Below are 15,439 nucleotides of genomic sequence, written 5' to 3'. Positions count from 1 at the left end.
CGAAAGAAAAAACGTGAAAGCTTGAAGACCTTCGCGCATCGTTGCGTTGCGAATGTTTGGTGCGTATGCACTCGACTCTTCGTTTCTCCGTGCGGCCGACGTCTTCAGGGCCCGCCGATGGCTTCGATGCCAGTGCTGGCGCTGAAGGGCAAGCCACGTCAACAAGCGAGTTTGAGCGGGACGTTGTAAACAATGGAAGCTGTGTCCTCGGTGAGCCAATTGGAGCGTGAGAGTGAGGCATACGAGGACTCAACTCCGATGTGGACATCTGTGCAGCGCCGTCACGTGCCTCGCTCCAGTGACCTTATTGGCCCCCCGGGCCCGTCTGTTTTCCCATTTGCCAATTTCTACCGAGTTGGAGGCTCCTCCGGTGGCTGTTTCTCGCTGACTGTACAGTACACCAAACTTGCTCCGACAAGAAGTCTGGACTGTTTCAAGCACATGCCGCTGCTAAAAAGCGTATTCTTAAAATTCAACACAAAGCTTCCAAGCAGTGCGGCGGTAGAGCACGTTTTTAGCATAGGAGGAACCATTGCTACCAAAATGCGATTGAAGATGTCGGATGAACATTTCGAAGAAGTCCTGATTCTGAGGTCAAATCGAACACCCATGTGAAAAAGACAAAGTCTTCGAATGCTCTGGTGAGCGTTTTGCCTTATTTCTCCCATTGACACCAATAAAGCAGGTTTATCAAACTTGTTTTTGTGTACATCCCACTATACAAAGGATTTAATTCCAATATTAATGTGATAAATTTGAGAAAAAATACTTGACGTGAAAATAAAAAGTACCTTTGAAGTAACTGTACCTGTACCTAGGTACATTTTTAAGCGAGTAGCTAGATACGCACCTAGGTACATTTTCGTATGAGTAACTGTAACTGTATCTTAGGTACATTTTTGAAGTAACTTTTACAACCCTGCCGCTGACACAGTGGCACGCGCTTTCGTCGCGCAGTGGATTTCGAGATTCGGCACGCCCTCGACAGTCACCACAGACCGAGGCAGGCAGTTTGAGTCCAATCTCTTCTCCAGCCTCATGAAGCTGCTGGGGTCGAGAAGGATTCGAACGGCCGCCTACCATCCCGCCAGCAACAACATGGTGGAGCGCTTCCACCGTCAGCTCAAAGCCGCCCTCAAGACCCATCAGCGCCAAGACTGGACGGAGGTGCTGCCACTCGTTCTGCTCGGACTGCGCACAGCACTAAAAACTGACATCGGCTGCAGCGTCGCGGAGCTGGTCTATGGAACAACCCTTCGACTCCCGGGCGAATTCTTCGAGGCCGTGCCGGCCGCTAATTGTCCCGACCCCACAAGCTACGCCAACCAACTCCAAGAGGCCATGACGCAACTCCGCGCCACATCACCGCGTCAAAACCACGGCCCGTCTTCCTTCGTAAGCAGTGAATTGGCGACCTGCAAGCATGTTTTTCTACGAAATGACACCGTGAAGAAGCCCCTCCAAGCGCCATACGACGGGCCGTACAAGGTGCCGCGGCAAGGATCAAAGAATATGACACTTGCAATCCCCGGACGCCAGGAAGTTGTTGCGTTGGACCGCGTGAAACCGGGCTATCTTGATAGCGCCCCATCTGCCACGCCGGCTCGTGTTACACCCCCGCCGGAAAGAACATCGCCCTCATCAGACACTCTCCCTCCTGCCGACAGCTCGTGCGCTGGCGCTCCGCAGGCAAGGCCACACAGCCGAACACGTTCCGGCCGCCGCGTCCGCTGGCCAGCACGACTTGGCATCACAGACCATTCGACACCGAACGCTCCCCTCCGTTCACCCTACAAGACGCCCCACGGGCCCTAACGGCACTCAAACGCTCGCCCGCTCACTGGGGGGGGGGAGTACTGTGGCGACATCGGTGTAGTCGTAGCCACCTGCCAAGGCGGTTTCTCAGACGAGAAGAAGCCAACACGAGACGGAAGCGGCAAGCACTATTGGGAATTGGATATCTCTCCCCGGCCTGCCTCCCTTTGAGAAACAAAGAGAGCCGCCAGGACGGAGAGACGTGTTGCAAGAAGGACCGGAAAGGAGGACATCGTCGGGGAAAAGAAAGAAGAAAGGGACCCCGACGAGTCGAACCCAGATGCTGTCCGTCCGGCACAGGTGTGGGGACCACGATCGGTCCTCCCGTTCAAGTTGCAAAATAAAATATAGTTAGAGTTTACAAGCACATTCTCCTCGTCCTTTCTCTTCGCTTTGGGACGACCCAAACTCTACAATCCATACCGACCCGCTCGTTGTCCTTATATCAGTTGACGCTCCTAAGTACGCTACACATGCTTGTGCATGCTTGCGAGCAGGTAACTGCGGTTACGATAGCAAATTGCTATTGCCACTGCGACTTTGGCGCACAAGCGCAAGCTCTGCAAGGAGGAGACCAGCCACCTGCGCTCGAAGATGGCGTCGTCGCGGATGTTTCGGACGACATCTCCTTTGCGGACTATGTCGATGTGGACGCGAATGCAGTGGTGTGTGGTGCGCTGACGGATGAGGACATCATTTCTCAAGTCAGAAGCGCTGAACCTGTCGCTGCCAGTGACGAGGAGGAGGAGGAAGACGAAGCACCACTGCGGCCCTCCGCTGCGGAGATCATGGCTGGATTGAATGCCGCCCGTCTCTTCTTCAGTTTTGAAGAAGGGGCAGAGGAGGCCTTCCGTTACATTCACTCGTTAGAGCAAAAAGTGCTTGCTGTCGCCTTCAAAGAAAAAAGGCAGACTATGATCACAGACTTTTTGAAGCATTAAATTGCTGACATGCCCTACTGCTTCCAAATCGCAGTGAGTGTACTGTGGTTCTTCACTTTCGTTAGTTCGAACTTTCGTTAGTTCGAACTGAAGCAGCTTCCCCATGTGGTTCGAACTAACGAGCTTTCACTGTATTCAGCTCATAAAATTTCAAGTGAAAATATGCAATAGCTTTTGAGACACAAAGCTGTAACCAAGATGACCCATTTACCCTACCATCCCCCCTTCAATACTTTTAGTGAGTATCTTGTACAAGCCTGGAGGAGATCAAACCCTCGCTGCACTTCAACGACAACCTCAGCATGCCACCAGCCGACAGCTCACCGAAGGATAAACTGTTCAAGATTCGCCCGCCTCTCGAGATGCTGCTCCCGAAATTCGAGGAGATTCCTCAGGAACAATGTCTCTGTGTGGACGAACAGATAGTACCATTCAAAGGGCACTCCAGCATCAAGCAATACCTCCCCAAGAAGCCTCACAAGTGGGGTTACAAGATATTCATACTTTGTCACTCCAGCGGTGTTGTACACTCTTTTGACGTGTACACAGGCCACATAGATCAAGTGCCGGGGTTTCCTGACATTGGGGCCAGTGGTAACGTCGTCATAAAGCTCGCTCAGTGCGTGCAGCCTCAACTGAGCCACCTTCTATACTTTGACAATTGGTTCATATCTCTGAAGCTTTTCATAAGTTTGGCACAAAGAGGCATATAGGCCCTTGGTACTGTGCGTGCGAATCGACTGCAGGGTTGTAATATGGCCTCGGACACAGAACTCCGCAAAAGAGGATGAGGCAGTGAAGAAAAGAACCAGGCACTGGTGGATAACCAGACGGTGATCATTGTCAAGTGGTACAACAACCGATCGGTGACCACCGCGAGTACCTTTGCCGGTGCACAACCCGTCTTTACAATCATGAGGTGGGATAGGCGTGAAAAGAAGTCTGTTCAGGTTGAGTGTCCTAGAACAGTTGTGACGTACAACGAGTACATGGGAGGCATTGATCTCCTTGATGCACTGATAGCATACTATCGGATCCAGTTGAGGTCAAAAAAGTTTTACCTCAAGCTTTTTCTTCACTTTTTGGACATGGTGATTGTTGTGAGCTGGCTCCTCTACCAACGAGACTGTCAGTCACTGGGCATACCAAAGAATAAGCAGAGAGACCTACTGAAATTCCGGTTTGGAATTGCAGAAGCGCTATGCAAGTAAGGAAATGACCTCTCCTCAAAGAAACGGAGACAACCCTCCGGCTCTCTTCAAGCTCAACTCGAAGTGAACAAGCGACGAGGAACCACGAGCCTCATTCCCGACGAGGACGTTCGCGCGGACAGCACAGGACGTTGGCCGGTTGTCAAAGACACAAGGCAGCGGTGCAGGAAACCTGGTTGCAAGGGGCATACCAACATAATGTACAGCAAATGCAACGCACATCTTCGCCTCAACAAGAACACCAACTGCTTCTTTAATTTCCATCAGCCATAAAGTAGAAACCAGATGTTTTCTGCACTGTGCTTGTTTGTTGTGGGAAGACAATGAGCAAAATTGTGTTTCACTCCTTTGGAGACCTTTTTACTACACATATAAAATTGAACAAAAAAAAATTAATTTTATTTACATGGCGTCAGTAAATTTATTGACTTCGTGGCCTGTTGTTGCGAATTTGAGACATACCTCTTTTAGCCAAATAGGGTACCCGTCACAACTCACAATGCTTCTATCTTTTTGAGAGCACCTTAAGCACCACATTTCCACAAAAATATATTTTGTAATCAACCGAAAAATAAATTTGGCTCTAAAGGGTTAAGGGTTGGGACGGGACACGCCGTGGAGCAGTACCTGTGAGTTGCTCTTGATGGAAATGCCCGAAAATGGTACACCATGACACTCCGAGGGACCAACGCACCAACTACCTGAAAAACGTGGAAGGCAGCGCTCATGGAGACCTCTGGGAATCGCAGCATGCGGGAGTGGGTTCATCTGCAGCTCAGCCAGCGGTTTCAGCTGCCATCGGAGCTACCGGAACAGTATTTCTATGATGTACTTCAGCTCTGCGCTCGAGTGAAGGAGGCCATGACAGAGGAGGAAAATCTCCAATAGCTGACCTGCGGCCTGAGGCCAGAACTGCTGGAACGAGTCGTCCTGGAACGAGTCGACACACTCCAGCATCTAACCCAAGCAAGTGAAAATGGCCAAACAGAATATGTGGATTATGCCGTCACATCCGCTGCTGGGATTCAACACTCAGCCATCACAACATGGGAGCCAGGAAGCATGAGCCAGCCTACTCGGACCTCCAAAGAGCAACACCACAAGGGATGACAGCACCGGGCTTCTGCCGACAGCCGTCTGCGCCACCGCCTGAGGTTACGTCGTTGCTACAACTGCAATCGGAGGTAGGCAACTTCTCCAAAACTCCGAGTGTCTATTTCCTGATATCTAGTGTGCACATGTCAGCCCAAGGTACTGTTGCCTTCCCCGATGTGAGATTCCTACCCAGTCAACACAAAACATCCTGAGGACATCCTCAAAAGGTCCTATCATCCTCATCCACTAAAAGCAGTCCATGGAATGTCCGCAGGATAAATCCTACGGGCCATCCGGAATTCGTCATCAACGTGGCGTCCTAAGGATATCCTCAGAAGGTCCTTGCATCCCGTTCTGCTAAATTCGAGCAATGCCTTGCAGGTTCTTCAAACAAGCTTTCGGGATCAAATATGAAAAAAAAGGAACCACTGCAAAGCCAAAATGCTGCTAAAAAGGTTAAAACAATTTAAACCGCCGACCAGCGCGCGCCAAGTTCATACCGCGATAGCGATTGCGTGATGTCGTCGCAATGCGGCTTTTGCTTTAGAGCTTGACCCACATGCCAAAACGTTCAAGACATATTTAAAACAAAACCACAAAAATGAAGTCGGACATAAAATCAACATAAAATCCCAAGTGGATTATAGTATTTAAAGATTTTGCTGTAGAATACACTCTGCCGCCGAAGCAACGGCCAAATCCGCTCTCTGCACACAGGCCGCAATGGCCGCACTACGAACCGCACGCCGCCGACGCCGCCACGAAAGAAAAAGGAGGCGGGAAGTTATTTGCGCAAGAAAGAAGCCAGGCACCTTTTCGAGGAGATGTGCGAATTAGGTAAGTAACTTTTAATTACTATTCAATATTCACTTGCAGCGTAGAATGAGGAAACTATGTCTCGTAGTGAAGCGTCGGCACGGTCTGAGGCTAGCCAAGAGTATCTGCTCAAGCTTAATTGTGTTTATAATAGTGCAATGTCTTCTTTGTTGCATAATGGCGGCTTCCGACAGTGCTGCAGGTCGCCTCTTTCGCCGAAAGCTTGCCCGACGTGTCAGTGAGTGTTGCACTAATTGAGACCTATTCAAACTCATCGTAACAAGCAAGCTCTAGCGATTCTAGTGAAAACCACTGTGATGCTGTCTATGAAAAACTAGTAGCATAGGAAAAGAAATAACACCTTTGTGCTTAGAAGTACCTTTATAAACCTCGGGAATAAAAAAAAAATACTGGGTAAATTACTTGCTATGTGTTTGTTCACATGAGTGCCCTTCCTGTGCAGTGTCCAAAACACACAAAATAGTTCCTGAATGGAACAGTAGCAAATAGAATAAGTGCTCACGACCTCTAAGGGTTTTAAGACTGTTCGGTCCCGAGGTCACTTATTTGTCATTGATTTGTTTTCAGTGAAACTGTATTTTTGTGCAGCATTTAAGCAATCCAGTACAACCTCCAGCTCTACACCTCCTTGCCGTAATGTTGCCAGTAAAACTGTATAAAAGGAACCTGAGCCTGAAGGTATAAAACCTTTCGGATTGCCTTTGATAGCTGGTTTTAACAATTTTATACAATGCTCCTGTTGATGGTTCAGGTTTCAGGCGGCACACCTTGGAAATTCTACACATGATCTGGCTGAGGCTTGATAACCTGACTGCCCCGATGGGCACTGTGTTAGAAGCTGTGAACAAGCACAAGGAGGACGATGACGATAACTTCCCCGTTCAGGAGCCACCCGCAAGCTATGACACCTTCATGGAATCTAAGTGCCAACTACAGGCTAGCGAAGCCATGAGAAAAAAAGCTGGTAAGTGGAATTATGAAGCATTTGGCTAGATGCCATGGAAGTGCCTGGTATTTATATAAACCTGGTTTTCTGTGACACAAGTAAATTTGTTCGTAAGACTCGGAGGGAAGACTGTAGGGGCCACTACTCGTCGACTGCTGGAAGCTCTAATGACCCAAAACGTTGCGGGGAATTTCAGCTGGAAAGGGCAAAAGGGCAAGGCGAAATTCCAACAGCTGGAGTGTGTTGAGCTCATTTACCATAAGTACACAACACATTATGACAATGCTTTTTTGAAGGAATGGTGTTTGGAGGTAGTGTTTTTTTTTTCCCTAAATAACCAATAAATATCTAATAGGAGTATATGCTCTGAAAGTGCACAAGTTTCACAGTGTGATCAGTTGGCTGGCTATATTAATGAAAGTATTTCTGATAATTCCTCAATCGCCTCAAGGAAGGGATGAGCATACTCATGCCATTGTTGCGATTTTGCCCTATAGCTAGCACTCTGGGTTTTGGGTGACTAGTAATAGCAAACCTTACACCGTTTCAGAAGCTGTAAAAAGAAACCCCCGTATCACAACGACACATCACGACATTGAAGAGGTAATCAAGACGTGGCTACGACACGCGGCGGAGAAGCTCAGGAAGCTTGAGGAATCCGGTCTTGGCAACATCCCCTAACTTTTTATGAGCATCTATATCCATGTATAGCGTGCAACTTCTTTAGTTCATGCTTTATTTTATCTCTTCAAGCCCATCTTCAGGTAATACTTGTTTGACCCGCAGCCACAATAACACCAAAGAACAAGTTTTGTTAGTTTGTCATTATTATTTCCAGTTATTTTAGTGTTCAAATTCCAGTATCTTTATCTAATATTTTTTTTCTCATTATTTATAATGAATGCCTCTTGTCTACAGCTAAATGATAACTTGTTAGACCAGCAGCCAGAATTGCACAACACGAGAAGTGATTATCATTTCGTTATTTTATTTTTCAATTTTAGTACCCTCGTCTTGTTTGATTTTTATTGTTTCCAGCCATTTTGCTTAGGAGCCCTGACAAGCCCAAATTCATACTTTCTTTGTCTAAATAAGAAAAAATAGAAATAAAAATCTCGAAAGAAGCATTCTAGCACGCTAACAGGCCCTTTAAAAACCCCAGTCTTCGTTTCTCGTCTGGGCTCCTCCTTTCATTTATCTAGGGACGTCACAGGAAGCCTTGTCGCTGTCATTCCTCAAGGCTTTCCCATGACGTCCCTCAATAACCGAAAGGAGGAGCCCAGATGGGAAACACGGACCGGGATTTTTGAAGGGTCCACTAGCGTGCTAGGAACTTTTGTTTTGAGAGGAAATTACCTTCTTAGGTATTTTTTTTTATTTTTTAGGACAAAAATTTGAAGTTTGGCCTTTAATTGATTCAGAGTGCTGTTTTTGCTTGTTCTATTCAATAAATATTTTGGCTGGTACTTTCTGCCTACTCTTCTGTTAAAATAATTCTAATTTTTTGTGTGTGTTGGTTTCATGGTTTTGAAGGAGCCTGCGCAGCATCCATCGCAAGCCAGTTCAGCATTTGCATGGGTGACCCCAAAAAGGCCGGTCAGCTATTAAGCATCGCCTAATGGTACTTTGAATACACGGTGCTCTTATCACATGCAGCAAACATTAAAAAGAATAAGCACCCCAGGTGAATGAAACCAGCTGTATGCTCTTAGCAGTCGTGTCAAAATTTGTCACTATATTTTTCGTTGCGACTAATTCTGTAAAATTAATTAAGTCAGCTCTTTAAATATTGGTTTAAGAGCTGAACTGTGATTAGCAATGTTGTAGAGCATCAGGAGAAAACTACAATTATACTGTTTAAAACAAGGTGCGGTTTCTGTAGTCCTGTTTACAAAACAAAAAATACCTCAGGAATTTTAAAATGCCCTTTGACCACCCACCTTGCGATAGCGGTCTGTGTGCCTTGGTTCATGGGCGTTTTTTCTTGCCTTTCAAAGAAGACTATACTTCGTTTCAGCTTCCGTGCGAGCGCAGCCAAAGCTACGTGTGGCCGGAGCCAATCACACGCCGGCAATAGGTCACGCGATCTGGCCTGCACTTTTGTATCACTCCGCTGCGCCGCTGGTCGTCCGCGCCGCCAGCACTCGCCGAGTATTTCGTCTGCTACGGACGTATCAATGGTATCGTCTGCTGCAGGTTTAAAAAGTGCCTTTTCACGTTCTGAAATTTAGTCACAGGGGATGTCAGTACGTAGGCTGGCCGCTGGCGTCAGTGTCCGCGAGCTTTCCACCTTTTCGGCATATAGTTTCAAGATGTAAGTACACATTGCAAGCTGCCCGATATGACCCGGCCGTTGATGTTTCCTTGTATTGTCTGGATATACCAGGGCTCGAAACGCAGTCCTTTCCACCAGCTTCTCGGCGTTCAATGTGATCGGCAGGTAAGGGGGTGCCCTGATTTCGCCGCGTATCAGTGAATTTTAGTGGCCCAGACGCTTTTCTTGTTTACAACGCATTCGCGGTACGACACGGCCGGAGTCTCCTGCCGAATTTGAAAGTAGACATTCGATCACGACCTCTCGCGCCTGACGCCGAAACGTGCCTTTGCGAAAGGACGTTTTGAAGCGACCCTGTGTGGAAAGCAGCGAAGCACATGATTCGACCATTAAGGGAACGAAATCACTCAGAGAAACCGAGCGCTGAAGCCGTGTTGCCAGCGGATGTACGTGTTTTCACCAAACCACATGCATTTACATAAAATCATAAAAACAAACTTCAGATATTTATTTTCTTTAGTTGCAAATTATTCTTAGCAGTACATATCTGGAATATTGTGCAATGTATATGCACAAAACAGTTATTTAAAAAAAGATACTTTTGCGGACTACTTTGTGGTGCGTAGGAATGCTCTTCTCAAAGTTGCGAGCCGTCCCTCAGCCTTTGGCTGCGCTCGGACGGAAGCTGAAACGAAGTATAGTCAAAGCACACACTGTTGTAAAAATCATAATCAATCATTTCTCATGACATTCTAAAATTTCAAATATCACTTGAGCTCCTAGACCAATAAATAAAAAGTTTATCAATTAATTTTACCTAATTAGTTAACCACAATAGAATAGGGACATTTTCTGAAGATGTCTGCATCATCATATAGTTGCTTTTATCCGTCTAGTGTTTCATTATTTCATGAAATTCGCTGCATGTTATCTGAGGCACCCTGTATATATACAGGGTGTTACACGAAAGGTGCACAAATTCGATAATATGAAAACTATGCGTCGCAATAAAAAACAACATTATTTTCGTCCTGGGCCAGGGGCCTATTTAAGAAAATTATTAGAGTCCGGGATAATTAGATTGCTAATTTTTTTGCGTAATTAACCTTTTAATATTGGGCATGGTTTCAATTAAAAAATTGCTCAGCATCATCGAAAAACACTAAATCAACAAATTCAGAACGATAGAATGCATGCGCAGCATTCTACGGCTTTCTGAAAAACAGCACAAATTCGACGGGCTTTTAAGTTCCGGTTTGCTATCAGAGTGCATCTCGGCCCCGACGGCACCGCGCCCCGTGGAGTAATAGTGCAACCAGCCTCTGCTGCGTCGGGCAATGACAGCGCAGCACAGGTTGGTTGCACTATTTCTACACAGGGCGCGGTGCCGTCAGGGCCGAGATGCGCTCTGATAGCAAACCGGAACTTAAAAGCCCGTCGAATTTGTGCCGTTTTTCAGAAAGCCGTAAAATGCTGCGCGTGCATTCTATCGTTCTGCAATTTGTCGATTTAGTGTCTTTCGATGATGCTGAGCAATGTTTTCATTGAAACCATGCCCAATATTAAAGAGTTAATTATGCAAAAAAATTAGCAATCTAATTATCCCGAACTCTAATGTTCCTAAATAGGCCCCTGGCCCAGGACGAAAATGACATAGTAAGTCTTTTTTTGTTGCGACGCTTAGTTTTTGCAATATCGAATTTGTCCACCTTTCATGAAACACCCTGTATAGTATTTCTGAACTTCATTAATGATCAAACGCTTCCTTGACGATATGCATTGACTGAACCAGTAGGGTGCCTTTATCCCAGAAAGGTCCCCATGCAGTCCTTAGGGCTGACAACTCAGGATGTTCTCAGGACATGATGGGTCTGGACAAAAAGATCATTTGAGGATCATTCGAGACTCTTTCAGGATGTCCTCGGGACTACCCATCATCCTGGACTCGACATCCACAGTACATCCTCAGGATGCCATTGCGTTGACTGGGTATTACCAACACATTCGACGTGACTTTAAGGAACGCTTTTCTTCCAAATACACAAGTGCACTCCAGCAAACCGATAGAAAAGAGCTATTGACGTCTGTTCTGCGGCTGTCAATTCGCCACAGTGCATATATGCGCGGGAAGAAGAGCACTCAAAAGAGTTAACTTACTCGCCTGAATAGACCGCGCACATCGAGAAATATAGTTTAACTTCCATGTGCTGTCCGTCTTGAACACCACAACTAGTTTGTGCAATAACTTAAATACAGCAAAATAATTAATTTTTCCAGACTGTACGGCAGTCAGTGGCACTTCAATCAAGAGCCTCCTTGCCCTCTGGCAATAGCCTTCACCAAAGGGTGAGGAGGGCACGAAGACGTCAGCTGCCAGAAGAACCGGGCTCCCACGAGAGCTTTGTCCTCGACTGGACATTTGCAAAGACATGTGATGGAGAACAGTTCCTGTGGTTGGACAGAACAGGCACAAATGAAGGGAGAACCTTGATTTTCACCACAGGAAAATTTTGAGCTTCTGTCACAGGTACTTTTCATTAAGACAGACAGCTTTTGATGCACCAAACAGTGCAGAAGTGTTATTCTATCAAACCAAGAAATAAGCAAAACCTACAGGTACTATTAAAGCATTGTTTATGCATATGCAACATATTGATTAAAAATAACTATTTGATTACAGGATTTTGATGAATGGTTTGTCAAGGTGAATTAGAAAATTACACTAGATATAAACAAAAGCAAACAAATCAATATTCATTTAATGAAAGGGTATGTAAATGAACCATGGCATTATGAACATTTATATAATGACGATGAACTCAGTTTTCCTTTAATAAAAAAAAGTGTTGGAAAAACAGAAATATTATTTATTTATTTATTGATACTGTTAGTTCTATCACAGGGCCATTACAGGAGTGGAAGGCACAAACGATAAAAAGCGTAGGGACACAAGATGTAAATACACACAGTTCTCGCATTTCGCTTGGTTTCATAAAAAAAATAATAATAAATATTATCATCCCCTGTTCACAAAAAAGTCCAGGATTTGGGTCATTGATTTGGTGCATGTAAAACATTTCTTACACTTTGATGTGCACATATATGCACAATAGCTGAAGTATAGGATAGGCACTCTCTTGTATTCAACTCATACATGTGACTGCTAAAGAGTACTTTCTCGCAGTCTGATTTCGTCCATGTGCGGTTCCTAAAGGCCATAAAATAATACATAAAACCGGTGGTTGAGCATTTCTGCTCACTGTGTCCTGCACAGTACATCTACCACAAAACTATCACAAACATATTCAATATAAATTTCGCTCCAGTAGCCCAGAAGAACTGATTAGTCTATGAGAAAATCGAGTATGATATTGCTTTTCCAACTGGCAAGACCATTTTTCTATAGGACTCCACAAATATCATACTTATATCCACCTCCATGGTTTCTGACCGTTGGTGTGGGAACTGGATGAGAAACAGCGCAAGTAACAAGAACTTAGATGTACAGAGGTGGCCTCAAGGGAACATACAAACATAGGGGACAGCAGCAAAGTACAAGTATTTCACTGGCACCTTCCACAATGACGACAAAATCGCCTAGTGATTACATTGTCAAAAAGTGTACAGCTGAAGCACTGCTGAAGCTAAAAAAAACAACTGAAGCATACATGAGCTTGGAGATGACTGCACCCATTCTCCAATAGTCTCACTTTTTTTGCTTTCTGGAGAGTTTTTTATGAAGGGTTTTTATCATCGGCATTAAGGGATGCCGAAGAGTGTAGATTTGTGTTAAACTAATCCCTTTCTTTTTAACTTTTCGACTAAGCTTTCTATTAAATTTTAATTTTATTTTCCCACCTTTTTTTATTTTAAACCAGTGGTAAATGCCTTAGTAATCTTAAGTATTTTCCCACTTTTCAGGCAGTCACCCTGCTCGGCAATGGGACAATTAAGACCATCCGCAGGATGTTTTCCCAGCCCTACACAATTCATACAAGGGTTGAAGATTATCATCAAAACCACAAATCTGTGTCACTGGTGTATGTCCTAATGATGTGAAAGACCGAGTCTGCATACATCCGCCTTTTTAAGGTTAGTTTTGCTTTGGGCTGGTATTAAGAGGCCTCTTTTCGAAATGCGAGCCTCTGGCAGAGGCGAGAGCTGATCTCCGTTTAAAGGAGGCTCAGACATAATGCATACAAGGTCACCTAGATTTTGGGAGGGCTGGCCTGGCTGAAGACCATAAGCCCCTTCCCCACTCTCTCAACTACATACTCCTGTGAAAATAGCACTTTGGGAACATAAGCAATCCTGTGCTATACACAGGGTGCCTACCAACCTGGAAAACAAAAAAAGCCTTAATTGACAGGGAATTTGGTGAGTGTAGAAAAGACAAGAAAAATTCAGGTAATTTCCACCCCAATCAGCTTTGGTCAAAGAAACTAAGCTTTCCTTTGTCTGAGCGACTGCAAACAAGGCGTCTGTGGTGTGAAACATGTTGCATGCAATTTAACTGGCATGCCGCCACAAATTCCTGCTCAGAAACTAGTCTTGGCAGTACCTGAATGGCATCTTCTTGAAATGCTCGCGCTAAAACAAACTTCTCTTTTTGCACTTGCACTAACTTGTTTGTACAGTGGTTTATTTAAAACCAGACATTTATTCAGCAAATAATAATGCAGAATAGACTGACAAGGTTAGCCCGTCGCTCAAAAATCGAACAAAAGTTGCTTTGTTCAAGTTTTGAAGATCTAGTACTTGGACACCAGCCTGCTGGTAGTCAGATATACCAGTGTTTTTCACATAAAAACAAAGCTTTAGAGTCCAGACACGTCCTGTCCTTTTATGGGGTCGGTCAGAGAATTCTGATAAAATTGCCAGAGAAAGCCTGGAAAGGTCAGGGAATTTGAAAACACCATTTTGGTTGACACACTGCACACATTACATGTTGTAGAAGAAGGTTTGTGGCGGATGTTTTGCCAAATGTAATTCATAGTCAAACCATTATGTCTACATTGCAATGTAATCAACAGATTGTTTCATCGACAGATAACTTCTCAAAAATCAACTTCACTGGCACATTATTAGAAAATGGTTCTTGATATTTTTATTATTCAGGATGCAAAGGAACCCTAACCTGCCTATAATTTTAAAAATACAAATGTGCATGGTAAAATATATTATGCTTGTGACAGCAAAGTGATAATTGTTGCATGTGACAATGCATGTACAAGACTATACTAGTCAGGCTCATTGTCTCCTATCAAACAAGCAATAAACTGCACTACTGATTGTTTTTCTAGTTGTTGAAACTACACTTAGCACATGGTAGAACTAATTTTAAGAAGAGTTGTCTATAGGATGTTCATCAACAAGATAGTACATGCCCACTCAAACATTGGGATCACTGTACATTCTTATGAGTGAGAACAGCAACATTTTGTGCATTCATTATTTATGCAGTCAGACTGCATTTATTACTCAGTATTAAAATTTTGGCAAAAATAAATGGTGTACAGTATAATAGTACCAGCACACTGTTCACTGGGTTAGTTGGTAGTCGGTTGCAATCGTACGATGGCACACTTAATCGAAGGATAGTGGAAAAAAGAACAGAGTTCTTTATGTAGCAGTGATGGCTCTAAATTCCATTTTTATAACACAACTTTCATACTGATTTTGTGCGAGCCAATTTTTATTGACATGATCGCAATGGCGACACAGTGTTCATACATCATGTACAGTCATGCAGATACTAAAAAGCTCAATGCGAGTGGACGTTTCTCTCTGAGGAGCGCTTGACTGGTGGCTTACGTTCAAACTAGCGCTGACATAAAGACTTGCCGATGTGGAGCAGATGGGGGGAGCTGGGGAGCCCATCAATGCAAACTGATGTTATCATCTGCTATTTCGAGAATCCTGTCCCCTTCCAAACAGACCACAATAACACAGGCGCAAATGAAAACGGCACTTCGCGCTGATGGACTCCCACTATCTGCTCCACATTGACAAGTCGCGACATCAGCGCTAGTTCACACGTAAGCAACCAGTCAAGCACTTCTCAGAAAAAAATGCTCCCTCACGTGGAGCTACTTAGTATCTGCACAACTGTACATTCCTGTTCACTGTCCATGCTTCGTGTGCACTCTTTTGCCATCAGGATATAATTAATTATCACTTAAATCAAATTTATATTACAATAGTCATTTTTAACTTTTAGCTCATTTATCCATAAAAAAAGGAGGACTGGAATTCTTTTCCTGTCCACTGCAAAATATCGCTAATTTTGAACTGTTATTTTAAAATAACACGACGAGAG

General features: G+C 44.6%; 1 protein-coding gene and 1 pseudogene across 1 annotated transcript; both read left to right on the top strand.

Annotated features, from left to right (window-relative positions):
- The first annotated feature begins 3,058 nt into the window (after nt 1-3,058).
- LOC120847463 (piggyBac transposable element-derived protein 4-like) lies at nt 3,059-3,469 on the top strand. Its single transcript, XM_040219234.1, has one exon. The coding sequence runs from the start codon at nt 3,059-3,061 to the stop codon at nt 3,467-3,469; it is 411 nt and encodes a 136-aa protein (XP_040075168.1).
- Nucleotides 3,470-5,013: 1,544 nt separating this feature from the next.
- On the top strand, nt 5,014-7,526 carry LOC115309827 (annotated as a pseudogene).
- Nucleotides 7,527-15,439: the final 7,913 nt, after the last annotated feature.

The sequence above is a fragment of the Ixodes scapularis genome, unplaced genomic scaffold (assembly GCF_016920785.2).
Source record: "Ixodes scapularis isolate PalLabHiFi unplaced genomic scaffold, ASM1692078v2 PGA_scaffold2__306_contigs__length_199485367, whole genome shotgun sequence".
Taxonomy (NCBI): Eukaryota; Metazoa; Arthropoda; class Arachnida; order Ixodida; family Ixodidae; genus Ixodes; species Ixodes scapularis.
Note: the sequence above shows the minus strand (reverse complement) of the source record. Positions and strands in the feature narration are given on the sequence as shown.